Raw genomic sequence first — 20528 nt, forward strand, 5'->3', positions numbered from 1 at the left:
ATTCAATATTTTTAGCCCCTATAATTTGATCTAGCAGTGCCAGAAAGCTGGGATTTTGGTGCCTGATGCTGTTATTAGGTCCTAGTCGGACGCAGAGATTTTCTTTATAAAGGCCAGTGACCTTGTGGAGCTCAATGCTGACCGAGTTAATTAACAAATGTAGCTTTTCATTAAACCTGTGTGTTTGTTCCATTCAGAATATGCTAATAAACTGGTGCCAAGAGAAAACAGAATAGCAAGTATGAGCACACAGATACAGTTTATTCAGCCTTATGTGTGCCTTACAGTACAATCACTTATCAATGTAAGATAGGCTGGGGTCTGATTCCAGAGACCCCAGACGATCCGCTTTTTAAAGAGACTGTGGAGCTTGTGCCTGCATTACTGTACAGTGATCCCTCAACATACAATAGTTTCAACATACAATGGTCTTTTCTGGACCATTGTAAGTTGAAACCAGACTCAACATACAATGCTACGGACAGTCCAGATCTGTGAAATGCGTCAATGATGGAAAAACTGACCAATCAGAATGGGCATTCACTGATAAAACCCCTGTATTACTGAAGCGTATGCACTGACTGATGTCTCGTAGCGTCCCCTACTATACAGGGAGGTATTACATGTTCTGTACACTTTACCTGTACCAGGGTTAGCTGCTCCTTTAGACACCAGGTGAGGGCGACTCCAAGTTACTTTTTTAGGACATTGCATGTACTGTACAGGACCCTGAAGAAGCTCCTGTCCTCTACATAGACCAGTGTTTCCCAAGCAGGGTGTCTCCAGCTGTTGCAAAACTACAACTCCCAGCATGCCCGGACAGCCTTTGGCTGTCTGGGCATGTTGGGAGTTGTAGTTTTGCAACAGCTGGAGGCTCCCTGCTTGGCAAACACTGACATAGACAGTGATTACAGCTCCCAGCAGATTTATTACTTTTATATGTAAGGACTTGCTTTATCTATATTAGTTATTTACTTATTTTTCTTTAATTCTCACTTTTTTTTCCAAATTTTGGATGACATTTTGGTGGCTTTAGAACCAATTACCAGGTTTCCATAGAGTTCTGGTCTCAACATACAATGGTTTCAACATACAATGGTCATCCTGGAACCAATTAATATTGTAACTTGAGGGACCACTGTACTATGTATAGTGGTGGCATGAGGTGCTGAAGCATTGGCCCAGTGAATGAAATGACTTCAGTAGGAGGTGCCATGAGTTGGGCCACACCTGATCTAATATTTGTTGCCTATTTGTGATGAGCGGCATTACCCATATTTCGCGTATATATAGACAAATATTCATCCTATATTCGCGAATTTCGCGTATTCGTTATATTCGCATATTCGTGGAAGAAAACAGTGAAGGGGAGGTCTATGAAGACAGGGGAGAGCAGTTTGAAGCAGATCCCAACTGATGTCAAACCTGTATGCCTTGTATACCTGTCCGATATCTTTAAACTGAACAAAGAATATCTGCATGCAACATTTATTTCTCAAGGTCAAGGAGACGTCTAACTGCACAAGATGCTGTGGGATCAGTTGTGTGATTAGTTATAGAAAAGCATTGGTGGGAACATGGCAGAAACGCCAAATATAGGTGAATGAATCCTTTAAACTTTTCGCTTTCTTACCTTGAGCCTGAAGAAATGCAGAGATGTCAAATCCTTGGCTATTTCGTACAATTACAACTCCGTATTCAAAGTCAAAAGCATCACTATTAAGAAACACAGAATATAAAATATATAAGGAGTGAAACATAAACCAGCATTGATCTTGAAAGGAACTATTGGCTTGCCATATCCCTTACAGTTTCCTCCAAGTGTGTGAGAGCATTATATAATTCCTCCAGAAATATTGTATTATTTCTGCAACAATGTTCTTATAATGTGTCCACATGTCTGAGACTCCCATACCCCCATTTCTTAAAGGGGTACTACCGTGCTGACAACTTATCCCCTATCTAAAGGATATGGGATAAGTTGCCTGATCACGCGGGGTCCCGCCGATGGGAACCCCCGCGATCTCGCACGCAGAACCCCACTCTCATCAGGCCCCAGAGCGAACATCCGCTCCGGGTCTGATGACGGGGCCGGTGATTGTGACTTCACAGCTCCGCCCCCATGTGACATCACTCTCCGCCCCCTCAATGCAAGTCTCGCCCCCTGCCATAGACTTACATTGAGGGGGCGGAGCGTGACGTCACATGGGGCGAAGCCGTGACGTCACTATACTCCGGCCCCGTGATCGGCAATCATCAGACCCGGAGCGATGTTCACTCCGGGACCTGATGAGAGCCAGGTGCTGCGTGTGAGATCGCGGGGGTCCCCAGCGGCGGGACCTCGCGCAATCAGGCAACTTATCCCCTAACCTTTAGATAGGGGATAAGTTGTCAGCACGGTACTAATTCTCAACAGGTATAGGGTATAAACAATGAAATACATGTAGGATATACATAAATGTTTTTGGGAGGATACAAATTTTAGTTGAAATTTGGATTATGGCAATCCAAAAAAGATTTATCTCTTGCCATTTATTCTCACCGAGGGAGATAGCATGCAGAAACGTCACACAGACAATCCTCAGACAAGCATATTTTATTTTTGCATTTTAACACAGTCATCTTTATATAGCCTAAAGGTAGCCATACGGCCGAACACACATTGAACTAACAGGTATGGTTCCTGATCCCTCCAAACACATAAACATGTGCCTTGGCCAAAAGTTTATGGAGGACATTTCTGAAGGTATTTAGAGCTTTCTTTTTTTTTCGCACATGCGCCTAAGCACTTTTTTGTGCGACTTTTGAGAGTAAGTAAAAAGTTTAAAACAGCCTTACCTAAGCAAATTTCAGTTTTCCCTTTGCAGTGGTCAGGTATTTATGATGTGCAAAAGTCGCACCTAGTCCAAAAAAAAGTTGCAAACCCCTTACGAATAGTCACAAGTCTGCACCAGGTCTGACCTGGAGAACAAGACTCCCGTACGTGAGCAAATTTAAAAAAAGTTGCAAAAAAACAACTTTTTTGTTCTGCTTATGTGCTCCAAATTTAACAACCCCCTGTGATGGTATGATAAATATGTAGCACATAAGAAAAACTAAAGCAAAAAAAAACTGAATTCAGAACTTGTTTACCAAAGCAATGATAAATGTCCCCCTGTGTGATGTGAATGGACATAGGAAGGGTAAGCCACTGTAAGACTCTACTGGTTTTGACATCTCTCCAAGTTGTGAAGCCCCAAAAACAGACAGTTGGCTGACTTAGCTGACTTTTTGTGTGTATGTGGACCGCTTTCACATGGCAGCCACATATTTTTATCAGCCAAAACTAGCAGTCAAACTTTTACACATAGATTAACAATAATGGAAAGATTTACATGTCTGACCATTCCTAGCTCTGATTTGTGAACACTGAATAGTGCCCAAAATACTTCTTTATGAATGTGGCCTTAATAGAAGTCCTTGAAATAGAATCACCTTGTTTTGTAATGGTGTCACTATAGATGTCATCCTCAAAGAACTATAGCTAAGAAAATACTGAATGCACAGGATACCTGTAATTTCGGGTAAATCTAGTTCAGATGGAGAAGGTATGGGGCCTTATTAGAGAGTAAAAAACATTTTTCTCTGATAAGAATTTTTACAAAGTAACTTAAATTTGCCTGTACTATTGATTTATGCAAACTGTGTTGTAACAGGAAACAGGAGTTCCTATTTACACTCTCTTTATGTTTTATTTCTATGGGCCTTTTTTTACCCATTTTTTCAATGCTTTAATCTAATCCCTACTGTGTTTCTGAGTAATACACTTGGCAATGAGGTATGCAGTCAATCTTCAATATCTGGAGTAGCAAGTAGTTTGCGGGTTAAAGGTTTAGAAATGTCTCCCTCTGTCACTCCACCCGCCTCAATTTAGTGGGATTTCTTTTCATTGTGGTTCGTATTAAATATAAAAACTTTATTCTTTTGAGCCACTAATTACAACTTTCAATGGAATATCTATTATTTGAGCTAAAATATAGAACTGGACTTTTCTGCGAGTTGAACTACAGTTACACAGCATGTGGCTTTTGTCAACCAGACTTGTCATTATCACTGTAACAGTTGGGACACTTTTTCACTCTGAGAATCAGAGAATTCAGCTAGTCCATTCTAGTGATGATTGAGAGCCCAGACCAAAGGAAATGTATTATGCATTGTAAATATAATTATGGTCTAAGTGTTTGGTCTGTCATTTTATGTTGGCACTATTTTTGGCAAGACTTTTTTCCTTTGAGAGCAGGTGTTGGCATCACCTCTGCGCAGTGGGCGAGTGCAACAGTTGGCCGTCAGATGCATCCTCATTGTAAATATTGATTTTGTCAAAAAAAAAAATAAGGTCTTGATTTATCACTGATAGTTTATGTAGATCAACAAGTATTCTGCACTGAATATGAAAATAAATGAATGTAACATATGTCTACACTTGTTTTATAAATGGAAACAAACAACATTAGTGGACAAAGTAGGCCCCCAGAAGGCCAAGATAAGAGCACTCACTGCAGTATGCCCACGTAGTTTGCCAAGTCCACCGTGCTGGCCTGTCTCCAATCTTTCTTGAAGCCCAACACCAGGGTATTTGGCTTCATTCTTCCCAAACCGGCAGCCTAAAAAATAATAAAGGATTGCTAAATAATATTGTAATTTGATTATAATAATACTCATATTAACTCTGCACTAATCTGTTACAAATGCTAATGAGAAACACTAAGGTGAAATAAATTACATAGGTAAAAAGTTCTAAACCCAGGCTTAAAGGGGTATTCCAGGATTTTTAGGCCTTTGAGGCCATGATGACAAGTTATAATACAGTGATCCCCCGACCTACGATGGTCCTGACATATGATTGTTGCAACATACAATGGCCTCTCATGGGAGTACAGTGGCTCAGTGGCTAAAGTCAATGTGTCACATTGTAAAATATGTATATTAAAGGCCCTCTAATATAGTCTTCAGTAAAAGGATACAATTGATGCCTATGAATCCTGTAAGCAAGTGTTTTTTCCACAGATAGATGCATTTTTATGACCTTTTGCATGGTTGGAGAAGCATGGCCTTGGGTCTCCTGTGCCCCAGGGCCGCAGCACCTCTGTGCTGTAAATCTTTGCCCTCCTGTTTATTAACAGACAGGTTGGGCTCAGCTTACACTGCCTAGCCTTGCTGAAATACTGTCTCTGCACTGCCAGAATAACAGTGAGGACAGAGATCAGAGCCTGTATCTCTGGCAGCGCAGGCGTGATGAATGTGACAGGTTAGGGAGGGCCTTCAATCACTGCTTCCGCATCTGTACTGCTATGCAAAATTAAAGCAAGGCTCGGCAATGTAAACAGAGCCCAGCTTATATGTCAATGGTCTGGTGGGTGGGGATTTACAGAACAAAAGGCCATGCCTTTCCGACTGTGGAACGGACCATAAAAAATGCATTGCTTTGCAGAATAAACACTTGCCCACAGGATGCAGAGGTATCATTTGTATCCTCTTACTGAAGTCTATATTACAGAGCCTTTAGTTTCATAGACATATTTCATTTTACTTTAAACCCTTAAGGACACAAACCATTTTGGCTATAAGGACACAGACAATTTTATTTTTGCGTTTTCGTTTTTTACTCTTCGCTTTCTAAAAATCACAACTCTTTTATATTTCCATCCACAGACCCAAGTGAGGGCTTGTTTTTTTTGCATGACCAATTGTACTTTGTAATAACATCACTCATTTTACCATGATACCCATGATTCCATACTTTATTATTGGATTGCTTCTAAAAAAACTCCAACTTTTTTCACAAAATAAGTATGTTTAACCTGTTAAGGACAAACAGTGTTTAGGTACGCCCTTGCATTGTGGCACTTAAGGACCAAGGGCGTGCCCTGGTGCCTTTACCGACTTTTGAAGTGTGCTCACCAGCTGAGCATGCTTCATACCCGGTGTGTCCCGGTTGCTATGAGCAGCCAGGACCCAGGGTTAATGCCCGGCATTAACCCTTTAGACATTGCAATCAAAGTTGATCTCTCTACTGTCTGAAGATGACAGGTTTGTGCTAAATGTTCTCTCTGAAACATGATTCTTTTTTAGTCAAGCGTTCTAGTGCAAACTTCTGCAGGCAGATACATTTTTTTATTTAAAAAGCAAAATGTAAAATAACGGAGGAAGAAAGCGGGAGAAACGAAGCACGGAATGGGACCTGGTAAGTATGGTTTCCATCAGTGTCCCCTGCACTACGTGTCTGTACCAACAGGTTAGTGCAGGTGACATTGATGACAGATTTCCTTTAACCCCTTAAGGACCAAGGACGTACCGGTACTTCCTTGGTCCTGCTCCCGTGATATAACGCGGGGTTACACAGTAACCCCGCATCATATCACGGCGGGCCCAGCATCATAGTGAAGCCGGGACCCGCCGCTAATAGCGCGCAGCGCCGATCGCGGCTAAAAGCGAAAGTAAAAAGTGCCGGTTAACTCAGTGGGCTGTTCGGGATAGCCGCGGCGAAATCACGGCATCCCAAACAGCTTACAGGACAGCGGGAGGGCCCCTACCTGCCTCCTCGCTGTCCGATCGCCGAATGACTGCTCAGTGCCTGAGATCCAGGCATGAGCAGTCAAGCGGCAGAATGATCGATCACTGGTTTCCTATGAGAAACCAGTGATCAATGATAAAGATCAGTGTGTGCAGTGTTATAGGTCCCTATGGGAGCTATAACACTGCAAAAAAAAAGTGAAAAAAAAAAGTGAATGAATATCATTTAAACCCTCCCCTATTAAAAGTTTGAATCATCCCCTTTTCCCATAAAAAAAACACAGTGTAAATAAAAATAAAAATAAACATGTATGGTATCACCGCGTGTGGAAATGTCCGAATTATAAAAATATATCATTAATTAAACCGCTCGGTCAATGGCGTACGCGCAAAAAAATTCCAAAGTCCAAAATAGTGCATTTTTGATAAATAAGTCCTATCAATGCACAAATGGTATCGTTAAAAACTTCAGATCACGGCGCAAAAAATGAGCCCTCATACCGCCCCATACACGGAAAAATAAAAAAGTTATAGGGGTCAGAAGATGACAATTTTAAACGTATTAATTTTCCTGCATGTAGTTATGATTTTTTCCAGAAGTACGACAAAATCAAACCTATATAAGTAGGGTATCATTTTAATCGTATGGACCTACAGAACAAAGATAAGGTGTCATTTTTACCGAAAAATGTACTACGCAGAAACGGAATCCCCCAAAAGTTACAAAACGCCGTTTATTTTTCAATTTTGTCGCACAATGATTTTTTTTTCTGTTTCACCATAGATTTTTGGGCAAAATGACTTACGTCATTACAAAGTAGAATTGGTGGCGCAAAATATAAGCAATCATATGGATTTTTAGGTGCAAAATTGAAAGAGTTATGATTTTTTAAATGCAAGGAGCAAAAAACGAAAATGCAAAAACGGAAAACCCCCCGGTCCTTAAGGGGTTAAGGCTGTTGTAATGCAGCACTGTGACCAAAGTCGGAATCCAACCAAGAGCAACATCTGCATGGAGTTTGTATGTGTGAATGTGTTTCCTTCCACACTGCAGACACATGCTGCTGAGTTAAATGGCTGCTTAAGAAATTTGTCCTAGTGTATGGTGCACTGAGATAGAGAATCCATTCTGAGTAGAGATGAGCAAATTTCTGTGTTAGTGAAATAATACTGTTATTCAGTATGACTTGCAGATTACAGGCATCACTATTAGAATCACTGCTGCAGAGTGTCTGGATTTGGCAGATTTTTTATTTAATTTTTATTTAATTTAATTTGAAATCTTTTACATTTTTTGATTACCCATTCTGGTGAGCATCGAGCTGGCAGTTCTCCGCCAGGCGAGATACCACCTGTTCCAGCCCCTGCCTCTCAGCACCCCCTTGACTAAGAAAGTGCGAATGTATCATTTAATCAGTTATGGTTCATTGTTATCACTCCAAGCTGTTAATATGACGTCAGGACCATAGGGCCTCAGCCTTGAAAAGATAACATCAATTTTTTTAAATTTAAGATTTATATTAGATTCCTACATTTTATGTCCTGGCGTTTACTTTGAACTAATAATGTATGACCACAAAACCCAATCTAACAAGGAGTCATGGCGGCACAATGACAGAGCCTAGAGGGGGCAGCAGCATAAGGACCATAATCTGGCAGAATAACACAGCCTGGATTTGGCAGCAGCAAAAGGAGACGATATAGTGGCTGAATGATGCAGCCTGGAGTTTGTGGCAGCATGAGGAGACCAAAGGGCCTCACAATCCCTAAGATTAAATGATGAATTTTCAAATTTAAATTTAAATTGAAGATTTATGATAGATAGTGTTACCATAAAAATGTTTAGGTAATGTCCCAGCAGCATGAGTAGACCATATAGTGGCTGAATGACACAGCCTGGAGCTGGTGGCAGCATGACGAGACAATAGGGCTTCACAATCCCTAAGATTAAAAGATGAATTTTCAAATTTAAATTGAAGATTTATGGTAGCTAGTTCTACCATAATTTTTTTTTAGGTAATGTCCCAGCAGCATAAGGAGACTATATAGTGGTTGAATGACACAGCCTGGAGATGGCGGAAGCATGAGGAGACTGACTGAATGACACAGTGTGGAGGTGGCGGCCACAAGAGGAGATCATATAGTGGCTGAATGGCACAGCCTGGAGATGGCGGCAGCATGAGAAGAACATATAGTGGCTGAATGACACAAAGTGGAGGTGGCGGCAGCATGAGGAGACCATATAGTGGCTGAATGGCACAGCCTGGAGTTGGCGGCAGCATGAGGAGAACATATAGTGGCTGAATGACACAGCGTGGAGGTGGTGGCAGCATGAGGAGACCATATAGTGGCTGAATGACACAGCCTGGAGTTGGTGGCAGCATGAGGAGAACATATAGTGGCTGAATGACACAGCCTGAAGTTTGCGGCAGCAAGAGGAGACCATATAGTGGATGAATGACACAGCCTGGAGGTGGCGGCAGCATGAGGAGACCATATAGTGGCTGAATGGCACAGCCGAGAGTTGGTGGCAGCATGAGGAGAACATATAGTGGCTGAATGACACAGCCTGGAGGTGGCGGCAGCATGAGGAGAACATATGGTGGCAGAATGACACAGCCTGGAGGTGGCGGCAGCAGCAGCAGCAGCGTCAGGAGTCCTGAAAGTGACCCAGTGACAATACAACAGTGCGGTGGGTGGCAATACCAGTACCCGTTGATGAAGATGGGTGAGAAAAGGTCTGATGCAGAGGAATGTTTGTAACTGGGGAGCAGCACCTTAAATCTGTTTGGCACTATCCATATTTGTGAAGTGTTGGTGTGGCACCATGGTCAATCTACTCTGATGCATCAGGCATTCGTGGGTGGAAATCCTGGCTGATCCATGCTTGATTCATCTTCTAAAAGGTCAGTCCCTCCATGGCAAACTCTGCTAGTTGCGGTCACAAACTGCTCTCTGTCCAACAGAATGCTGACTTGACTAGGAAGTAAATCGCTGCTGGAAAAAGCTTTTCTTTGTAACACACAGGACAGTCTGTCCCTATCTATCTCTCTGCAGTGTAAGGATGAAGTGACTGCCCGCAATATGGCTGCCAATTATATAGGGCTGTGACATCACAGGGGTGGCTGGCTGCTCAAAGGCTCCATCCTGCATGTGATTCAGGGTCATCACGCCTACCCTTCCCAGGATTCCTTGCCCCATGTCCTCACATGTGGATCCGCCATTTTAGATGCCCTGGCGCCTGGACCGCACAAAATGGAGTTTTAATGAAGCGAATTGCTCGATGGAATCGCTGCGATATTTGCATTTGTTGCAAATCAAATTTTTCCTGAAATTTGTAATGAATACGTCAGATTCGATTAGCTCATCTCTAGTTATGAGCCTCACTGGAGACAGGAACCGATGTGAATGATGACACTGTCTGTACAACGCCGCTATGTTGGCTCTATATAACAGAATAACTATTAACTCAATGGCAATGTTCTAGTAGTCAGTAACACTACACAAAACATCTGTATCCGATGTTGCTGATCACATCCCACACTGTACAAGAGTGGCAGACAGCATTAGAAAACATCCACCAGTGTCCTTTTTGTTTGTCTGTGGAAGAGGAAGTTCTGCTTTCTTTGTAAATGACTTCAGATGAACGGAAATGATTTCCTTGCAATTAAAAGGATTTGGGTTTCAGCTGTCAAGCTGTCGTTTCAATAGATCTGCAACTTAATATCTCTAGAGCACATGTTGTTTTCCAGGGGTTTTATTGTAACAGAAATGACAAGTTTGTTCCTGGATGACTTTATGAGTGTGCAGCTGTGATGTTCTCCACAATCATATGTTTAGTTTTATTGATTTTTGTCATTCAGAGATTAAAAAGGCCATAATGATTTTTGTGGGAGTTTTCTGGAACAAGTGCAATCTTTTTATTTTACATTTTGCTTCTTAAATAAAAATAAATTCATCTGCCTGCAGAAGTTTGCACTAGAACGCTTGAATAAAAAAAGAATCATGTTTCAGAGAGAATATTTAGCACGAACCTGTCATCTCCACACAGGAGAGAGAGCCATTTCATAGGGTGAATAAGATTTTACTGGAATACAGCGTATAAAGTGTAAATAGGTAGTAAATGAACTTTAAAGAAAATGTGTCACAATAAAGGGAGTTTCCAGCCAAACCCAAAAAATGGCTAGATCAGTAAAATAGAAGTTAGAGCAGAAGACAAAAAACTGCTTTATTAAATGTCTTTGAATATATTGACATTGCGTTGATTCTGCCTAAGAGGTGTCCAGTCAGCCTATTACATTGGGTGATTATAGGCAGAACAGGCCAAAATCACCCTGTCTAATAGGGCCAAAGACCAGCCAACGTCCGAACAAACACTTGTTTGTCAGCCTTGCTAAAAAATGCCGCACATCTCTCCATGTAATAGGTGATGGGCAGCCGACAGATCGCTTAATCATTCGTGCAACCCACCCCATGTGATGGTCAAGCTTTGTCATGGGCTCATTTACTATATGTTAGCCCATGTAATAGGGTCATATGGCTTTATTCTCTCCTGTATGTTTTGGGTTCTTAGTCTGTCCATATGTTATTCTTTGGAACTGATAACACTAGAGATGAGCAAAACTCTCCGATTGGGTCCCATTCCCTCTGATGAAATTTGTATGTATGACACTCAGGTCTCCTAGGTTTCAGTTTTTTTTCTTATATTTATCTTATGTATAGGCGCCCAGCAGCAGCATCACATTATGGAACATGATGGAAAAAGGCAAAAGATATACAGCTGTGTAGGGCTAGCAGAAGTGGTAGCAGCAGCACTACAGCATGGAGCATGTGTTACGCTGAGCGCTCCGGGTCCCTGCTCCTCCCCGGAGTGCTCGCGGCGTTCTTCTGTGTGCAGCACTGCACTGTTATCACCGGCGGGGATGCGATCCGCGTAGCGGGACGCGCCCGCCCGCGGGTCGCATCCCAATCTCCTCACCTGCCCCGTCCTCCTGCTGTTCTGTCCCGGTGTGCGCGGCCCCGCTCTCTAGGGCGCGCGCGCCGGCTCTCTGAGATTTAAAGGGCCAGTGCACCACTAATTGGTGCCTGGCCCAATCAGTGTTAATTAGCTCCCACCTGCTCCTTGCTTATAAAAACCCACTTCCCCTTCCTGTCCTTGCCGGATCTTGTTGCCTTAGTGCCCTGTGAAAGCGTTTAGTGTGTTCCCAAGCCTGTGTACCCAGACCTTCTGCTGTTGCCCCTGACTACGACTCTTGAAGCCTGCCCTGACCTTCTGCTACGTCCGACCTTGCTCTTGCCTTGTCCCTGTGTACCGCGCCTGTCTCAGCTGTCAGTTGGGGTTGAGTCACTATCGGGTGGAACGACCTGGGGGTTACCTGCTGCTGCAAGTCCATCCCGGCGGGCTCTGGTGAAAACCAGTAACCCCTTAGACTCCGTTCCCCTGGTACGGCCCACGCCATCACCCCACTGACACAGAGGATCCACCTCAGTGTCCTCGCTGCATACCAGTCCGGATCCTGACAGCATGATACACTATGGAGGAGGTGTGGCTGTGTAGGGCTAGTAGAAGTAGTAGCAGCAGCAGCACTACAATAAGGAGCATGATAGACTATGAAGGACATGTGTGGCTGTGTAGGGCTAGTAGTAGTAGCAGCAGCACTACAGCATGGAGCATGATAGACTATGAAGGACATGTGTGGCTGTGTAGGGCAAGTAGTAGTAGTAGCAGCAGCACTACAGTATGGAGCATGGTACACTATGAAGGACATGTGTGGCTGTGTAGGGCTAGTATAATTAGTAGCAGCAGCAGCACTACAGTAAGGAAAATGATAGACTATGAAGGACATCTGTGGCAGTGTAGGGCTAGTAGCAGTAGTAGCAGCAGCAGCAGCAGCAGCAGCACTACAGTATGGAGCATGATAGACTATGGAGGACATGTGTGGCTGTGTAAGGCTAGTAGTAGTAGCAGCAGCACTACAGCATGGAGCATGATAAACTATGAAGGACATGTGTGGCTGTGTAGGGCAAGTAGTAGTAGCAGCAGCAGCAGCACTACAGCATGGAACATGATACACTATGAAGGACATGTGTGGTTGTGTAGGGCTAGTAGTAGTAGCAGCAGCAGCACTACAGCATGGAGCATGATACACTATGAAGGACGTGTGTGGCTGTGTAGGGCTAGTAGTAGTAGCAGCAGCAGCAGCACTACAGCATGGAGCATGATACACTATGAAGGACATGTGTGGCTGTGCAGGGCTAGTAGTAGTAGTTGCAGCAGCACTACAGTATGGAGCATGATAGACTATAAAGGACATGTGTGGCTGTGTAGGGCTAGTAGTAGTAGCAGCAGCACTACAGCATGGAGCATGATACACTATGAAGGACATGTGTGGCTGTGCAGGGCTAGTAGTAGTAGCAGCAGCAGCACTACAATATGGAGCATGATAGACTATAGAGGACATGTGTGGATGTGTAGGGCTAGTAGTAGTAGCAGCAGCAACAGCAGCAGTACAGCATGGAGCATGATACACTATGAAGGACATGTGTGGCTGTGTAGGGCTAGTAGTAGTAGCAGCAACAGCAGCACTACAGCATGGAGCATGATACACTATGGAGGATGTGTGGCTGTGTAGGGCTAGTAGTAGTAGCAGCAGCAGCAGCACTACAGTATGGAGCATGATACACTATGAAGGACATGTGTGGCTGTGTAGGGCTAGTAGTAGTAGTTGCAGCAACAGCAGCACTACAGCATGGAGCATGATACACTATGAAGGACATGTGTGGCTGTGTAGGGCTAGTAGTAGTAGCAGCAGCAGCAGCACTACAGTATGAAGCATGATACACTATGAAGGACATGTGTGGCTGTGTAGGGCTAGTAGTAGTAGCAGCAACAGCAGCACTACAGCATGGAGCATGATACGCTATGAAGGACATGTGTGGCTGTATAGGGCTAGTAGTAGTAGCAGCAGCAGCAGCAGAACTACAGTATGGAGCATGATAGACTATGGAGGATGGAGGACATGTGTGGCTGTGTAGGGCTAGTAGTAGTAGCAGCAGCAGCAGCAGCAGCACTACAGTATGGAGCATGATAGACTATGGAGGACATGTGTGGCTGTGTAGGGCTAGTAGTAGTAGCAGCAGCAACAGCAGCACTACAGCATAGAGCATGATACACTATGAAGGACATGTGTGGCTGTGTAGGGCAAGTAGTAGTAGCAGCAGCAGCACTACAGCATGGAGCATGATACACTATGAAGGACATGTGTGGCTGTGTAGGGCAAGTAGTAGTAGCAGCAACAGCAGCACTACAGCATGGAGCATGATACACTATGAATGACATGTGTGGCTGTGTAGGGCAAGCAGTAGTAGCAGCAGCAACAGCAGCACTACAGCATGGAGCATGATACACTATGAAGGACATGTGTAGCTGTGTAGGGCTAGTAGTAGTAGCAGCAGCAACAGCAGCACTACAGCATGTAGCATGATACACTATGAAGGACATGTGTGGCTGTGTAGGGCAAGTAGTAGTAGCAGCAGCAGCAGCACTAAAGTATGGAGCATGATAGACTATGGAGGACATGTGTGGCTGTGTAGGGCAAGTAGTAGTAGCAGCATCAGCACTACAGTATGGAGCATGATACACTATGAAGGACATGTGTGGCTGTGTAGGGCAAGCAGTAGTAGCAGCAGCAACAGCAGCACTACAGCATGGAGCATGATACACTATGAAGGACATGTGTAGCTGTGTATGGCTAGTAGTAGTAGCAGCAGCAACAGCAGCACTACAGCATGTAGCATGATACACTATGAAGGACATGTGTGGCTGTGTAGGGCAAGTAGTAGTAGCAGCAGCAGCAGCACTACAGTATGGAGCATGATAGACTATGGAGGACATGTGTGGCTGTGTAGGGCAAGTAGTAGTAGCAGCATCAACACTACAGTATGGAGCATGATACACTATGAAGGACATGTGTGGCTGTGTAGGGCAAGCAGTAGTAGCAGCAGCAGCAACAGCAGCACTACAGCATGGAGCATGATACACTATGAAGGACATGTGTGGCTGTGTAGGGCAAGCAGTAGTAGCAGCAGCAGCAGCAGCACTACAGCATGGAGCATGATACACTATGAAGGACATGTGTAGCTGTGTAGGGCTAGTAGTAGTAGCAGCAGCAACAGCAGCACTACAGCATGTAGCATGATACACTATGAAGGACATGTGTGGCTGTGTAGGGCAAGTAGTAGTAGCAGCAGCAGCAGCACTACAGCATGGAGCATGATACACTATGAAGGACATGTGTAGCTGTGTAGGGCTAGTAGTAGTAGCAGCAGCAACAGCAGCACTACAGCATGTAGCATGATACACTATGAAGGACATGTGTGGCTGTGTAGGGCTAGTAGTAGTAGCAGCAGCAGCAGCAGCACTACAGTATGGTGCATGATAGACTATGAAGGACATGTGTGGCTGTGTAGGGCAAGTAGTAGTAGCAGCATCAGCACTACAGTATGGAGCATGATACACTATGAAGGACATGTGTGGCTGTGTAGGGCAAGTAGTAGGGCTGCCATTTTAAGAAACTGTTTTAAAACTACTCTCAAACATTTACAATTGGCAGAAACAACATTTTTCAGGAAATTTGGACCAGTACAAGTTATACTACTTAATGATACCCTTCATTTTACTTTATAATGTATTGCAAAACCATATTATTTATCAGCAAAATTGAAGAAAAAATCTATTTCAAATTTTGTGGGGCATTCATGATTTTAGCATTAGTGTTGCTCGCGAATATTCACAATGCGAATTTTATTCGCGAATATCACATATTCGCGAATTCGCAAATATTCGCGAATATAGAACTATATTCGTAATTACGAATATTCGTTTTTTTTTTTTTTTTTCACAGTACACATCACAGTGATCACCCCTCTCTGCTTCCAGCTTGTGTGGTGTAAAGAAGGCTGTAATACTACTGTGTGAGACTGGCGTGCTAATTTTTGCATATGCGAATTTTCGCTTATGCTAATTTTTGTATATGCAAATTTTCGCATATGTTAATTTTTGCATACGCGAATTTTCGCATATGCGAAAATAAAACGAGTTTATTACAAATATGCGAATTTAGCGAATATATGATGAATATTCGTCCATATATTCGCGAATATTTGCGAATTCGAATATGGGCTATGCCGCTCAACACTATTTAGCATACACTTATTTGACAGGACACAATAGTGTTGCCTGCTGTGCGATTGTGACCCATCAAATTAGCATATACTAGTGGCTCAGGTCGGGCCATTGAAATGAGTCTGGCCCTCTACAGTATAGGTTAGTGTGGTATAGCGGTGTGCAATGCAGGGCCGATGTTATTAACCCCTTCTTGTCATGACGCCAGGGCATGGTTTAGCCTTAATCACCCGAAGGTAATACTGCTGGTCCTGGGCTAGGCACGGGGGCAATGAAGACGTCGATGCCAAGTTACGAACAACAGTAGCTTTACTGAAGGTAGACAGGTGATAGAGTCTATGCAGAACAGCTAATATCCCAAGGATGTGACCAGTGACACAGGGGGACCTCACAGGCTTGCCGGGACTTGCAGTATGTAGAGACACTTTAGTGCAGGCCACGGTGATTATATAGAAGACTTGACTTGACTGACTTGACAATTGACATGAAGATACCTTTTAGCTTACTTGAGCTGACTTGTGGCTGCAGACTTTAGGCATGAGGTCTCCAATGCTCTGGACACACTCTGAGATGTTGTGACTGAACTGGACCTCAGGAACAAGAGCTAAGAGCTCCAAGAGAAAGATTGCAGCCCCTACCCTGGTTTTTATAGGGGAGCATAGCAAGGATCTTATAGATCACTTGGGGGGGGGGGGGGGGGTCACCTGGTGACTAGTGCCTCCTGGGTAACAAGAACATGGTATAATATTTAAAGCAACAGTACACTAGTAATACAAACATATATACAATAGGGGTTACACTGTAAGGGGGGACCTGGGGACATGGAGGGACTCTGCCTGAAAGGGCAGGAGAAATGTGCGGGGACACACCATCCTGTGCTGGGCCACCACAATGGCATCCCTTTTTTTGACAGGATGCTGAAGGATACCTCTAAGGTACTGCAGAAATGCAATATGAACAATACCATATCATCTCATTCCTGAACCGGGTAAACAGAGACCTCCAGCGATACAGGAAGGCATCAATATGGGGACATCAGTGTTATTTCTCCTTTACAGCATTGTAAGATGTAAGATGTTTAAAAAACAAACAAAAAGATTTTTTTAAACTTTTTGAAATGGGGGCTGATTCAAACTTTTTCTAGGGAAGGGGTTAACTCACATTTATTAATTTTTTTACACACACACACATATATATATATATATATATATATATATATATATATATATATATATACTCCAAGAAACAAAAGCCGCAGCACTCCAAGGTACAAGGTGAATAGGATTTATTGACCCAACATCAGGAACAATGTTTCAACTGCCCAATTGCAGTCTTTCTCAAGCAGCCTGAGAAAGACTGCATTTGGGCAGTTGAAACGTTGTTCCTGATGTTGGGTCAATAAATCCTATTCACCTTGTACCTTGGAGTGCTGTGGCTTTTGTTTCTTGGAGTGGATGTCTATGGGACCCCTGACCCGGGACCTTTTACCGCCTGCACCCGCTGCTCTTTTCGGAGGTTGTGCTGCTCTACCTATTTGTTTGTCTATATATATATATATATATATGTTTAAAACAATGGGCTGAAAAAAACCTTTAAAAACTTTATGTTAAACATTCTCATTTTTCCAATATATAGATACTGATTTCTATTTATTAAATGTTTCTCTGTGCAAGAGAAAAAAGACGCTTCATAACTTGCTTCCTCCAGATGGAAGCAGATTCATTTAAAGTGACCCTCAACTTTTTATAATCAAGCAAAAAGTTTCTGTCTATAAAAACTCCCAAGTGTATTTGGCCGTCATTAAAAATGTAATATAGAATAAAACAGTCAGGAAATATGTCAGCCCTGGAGCTGTCTGGAGTTAGTAGCTAGCACTAGTACACATTGTTAGATTTTTAATGGTAGCAGAAAACGTTCTGAAGTTTTTATGTTGCAAGGACTTTTTCTTCATTACTAGAAGCCGTGGATCACTTGCCGTGACATGTTTATGTCATATGCAAGGTTTAGAACTCTCAGTATCTTACCTGCTGAAGTTAGTTAGAAGCTACGTTCCTCTAAGCAGGAATTAGATTTTTATTGCTGCCTGCAGATGCTCGAGCAAACAGAAAAGAACTTTTGGGGTCTTGGGAAAAGGATGCAGTTGGTCTTTAATGAACTGTTTGGGACATGGAATGATTTATGGCCAGGTGGTGATGTAAGCAATAAAGCCATCATTGTTCATTTGCTGTCAGGGTGTTGTAGAGCTGTTTAATATACAGTAGTTAATGCCGCAAACATTTTCGGCATAGGCGATATTAACATCTTTTTTATCATTTTATTTTATTTTTTACATTCGGTGTATGCGCCAGAAATACTTCAACCGCATATACCAAATGTATTCATGGGCCCCCATTTGCCCAAAAGTATTCACGTTTGGCTTCTGTTGGGCTACTTTGCCCGGGCTTAACTTTTTCACTTTATAACAAAGCACATTTCACTCTGCTTTCCTATACAGTGGGCAAGTGCAAAAAAAAAGTATACCAAGCTGTAAATGTTTTAGAACATTGTGGCCCATGGTCCAAATAGGACACTGTATGGCTATACAATAGCATGTGTCATAGCCTTCTGTTGGAGGTATATATTGGGGGGGATACAGGAAATCTCAGTCACAAGAGAGCCTTAGTATAGTCCAAAAACCCATGCAACTACACCACTGTGCAAAATCGGATATGTTGGTCATAGTTAAGGCTCCTTTCACACTGCCATTGTGACCCGGTAGTGCAGCGGCCGTTACAAAATTAGGATATCACGCAGGACTCTTTGTTGCCTGTCGTGCCCTGTCCCAATAACGGCCGCTGAAGGCAGAAAAAAAGAAATTAACCTAAAGCCCATTTTTGGACGGGGCACAACGGCAGTGTGAAAGAAGCCTAACAGGTTGGTGCAAGATTACTGAAAAAAATATCTGGATGTAGTCAAACTTGGTGTTTCTTAACTTTTTTAGGGATTTGTTATTATATTAGGTTTCTAATACCTGGCAATGAATTTAACTCCAAAGTGGAGAATGGAACCATCAGTAGATTCATTCCACGGCAACATTTTTTCTGATAACTCCACACACATTAGCACAAAGGGCATCTATGACCAAATAGAGGTAAACTAGTGTGGGCTTTTTTACCTCAAAGTAATTAAGGGGGTTTTCCAGTTTGTTTAAAAAGTATGCAGCAGGCAGCTAGGCATACCCTCCCCCAGTGCTTTTGTTAACTTACCTTAATGGTACGTTGCAGATACCCCACTGCAGCCGATCACTGAACCTGCAGTGAGATCTGAATGTCATCAGACGAGGCTGGGCAGTGAGTCATTGAGGGAGGAAACAAAAGCATTGGGGCAGGATGGAACGGCAATGCTGGACTGGGCAAGGTGAATATGAAAGTTAGTTATTTTACACCCCTAGAAGCCTGCTGCTTACTTTATAAACAAATTGGACAACCCTTGTAAGCAATGGGGTCACATTTTAGCAAATAATAATATGTAAATTTGGTGCAAAGCATCTTAGTGAGTCATGTTAGACTGTGAGAAGCACAGACAAAGCCCATATGAGCAGGAACATGCCTAAATATTTGCTCCTTTATGGCTATCGATGGGCCATAAAAATAGACCTTTTCGTATTTTAGCATGGCCAATAAACTGGAACCTCACCAGACTACTAAAATATTTTGACCCCTATTGCTCTTTTTAGCACTATACCCCTTGGACTTCATTGACATAACCCAAAAAAAAAAAAAAAAAAACAATAAGTAAGCAAGCATCCATTTAGCAATAAAGACATAAGAAATTAGGAGAGGTTTAGCTTCATGGTAACAGTTTCTGTGCCTTTAGCTCACCTGAATAAGTGTTCTTGCACCTTCCCGGAAGTTTTCAGCAGCAACGGCAGCATAAAAGGCTTTGTTCTTGTTCTTACATAACCATGTCTGCTTTTTTAACACCCCAGCATTCATTTCTTTTACAGCCTGTTTGCGTGGTCCCTGCATCACACAATAAAGGTTCAGCAGAATGAAACATTATCAAATGAACATGGACCGTTACAGCTCAACCTAATCTTTGGGAAATGTTTGGGAAAAGCTATAACATCAAAATGAAACGGAAATATATATATTTTTTTACTACTCACAATGAAGATCACAGACGTATAAGATTGCATATTATTACTCAATGATGGGTAAATAGTAAAACATAACTGAAATGTAACTGATACATCTGTCTGGATGCCATACTGATCTATTAACTAGTTAATTGCCATCAATATTTTTGCTAGGAGCAGTCAGCATTGAACTGCAGTGAAAGTAATATTGAAGTTCTGAAGGTCTTATCTATAAGAAAATCTATTCTCAGTGGAGGTTAAACCAAGACATGTTTTACTATGATTTAATGCTTGTGCTGAAATCCTTTAAGAAATCTAATTTATTTCTTGTTTGTATAGACATCACTCAATTGTATTATAGGCTACACATCCCAGAATCTGCCTGAATGCTTGTAACAGTACAAAATTGTAAAGAGAGAAGACTGAACAATAGGGGCATGTTCAAGCTTCTCCCCCGGAAAAACATTTCTTATTATGATGTTGTTTGTATCTAAGGAATATACATAGCATATGCACTTAGTTCTGTCTACTTACAGAAAACACCTCACAGCATATACAGAGCCCCAGGTTTTTTGTGAAAGAGTGGGTAATGTCCAAAAGGGCTGGTCTTGCCATTGGTGCACCAGTTAAAACCAAGCACTGAGGTCTGCAAAATAAAGACAAATAAGACAGCAT

General features: G+C 42.7%; 1 protein-coding gene across 3 annotated transcripts in view; it reads right to left on the reverse strand.

The window, feature by feature from the left end:
• Positions 1 to 20528, reverse strand: part of SLC12A1 (solute carrier family 12 member 1) — a 197411-nt gene that overhangs the window by 68517 nt on the left and 108366 nt on the right. For all 3 annotated transcript variants that reach the window (XM_056572280.1, XM_056572281.1, XM_056572282.1), the window contains exons 17-20: positions 20388 to 20499; positions 19597 to 19737; positions 4537 to 4643; positions 1634 to 1716 (exon numbers count right to left, since the gene is read on the reverse strand). In XM_056572280.1, the coding sequence (XP_056428255.1) occupies positions 1634 to 1716; positions 4537 to 4643; positions 19597 to 19737; positions 20388 to 20499 (443 nt within the window). The remainder of the gene's footprint in view (positions 1 to 1633; positions 1717 to 4536; positions 4644 to 19596; positions 19738 to 20387; positions 20500 to 20528) is intronic.

Source organism: Hyla sarda, chromosome 4, assembly GCF_029499605.1.
Source record: "Hyla sarda isolate aHylSar1 chromosome 4, aHylSar1.hap1, whole genome shotgun sequence".
In the NCBI taxonomy this organism is placed as follows: Eukaryota; Metazoa; Chordata; class Amphibia; order Anura; family Hylidae; genus Hyla; species Hyla sarda.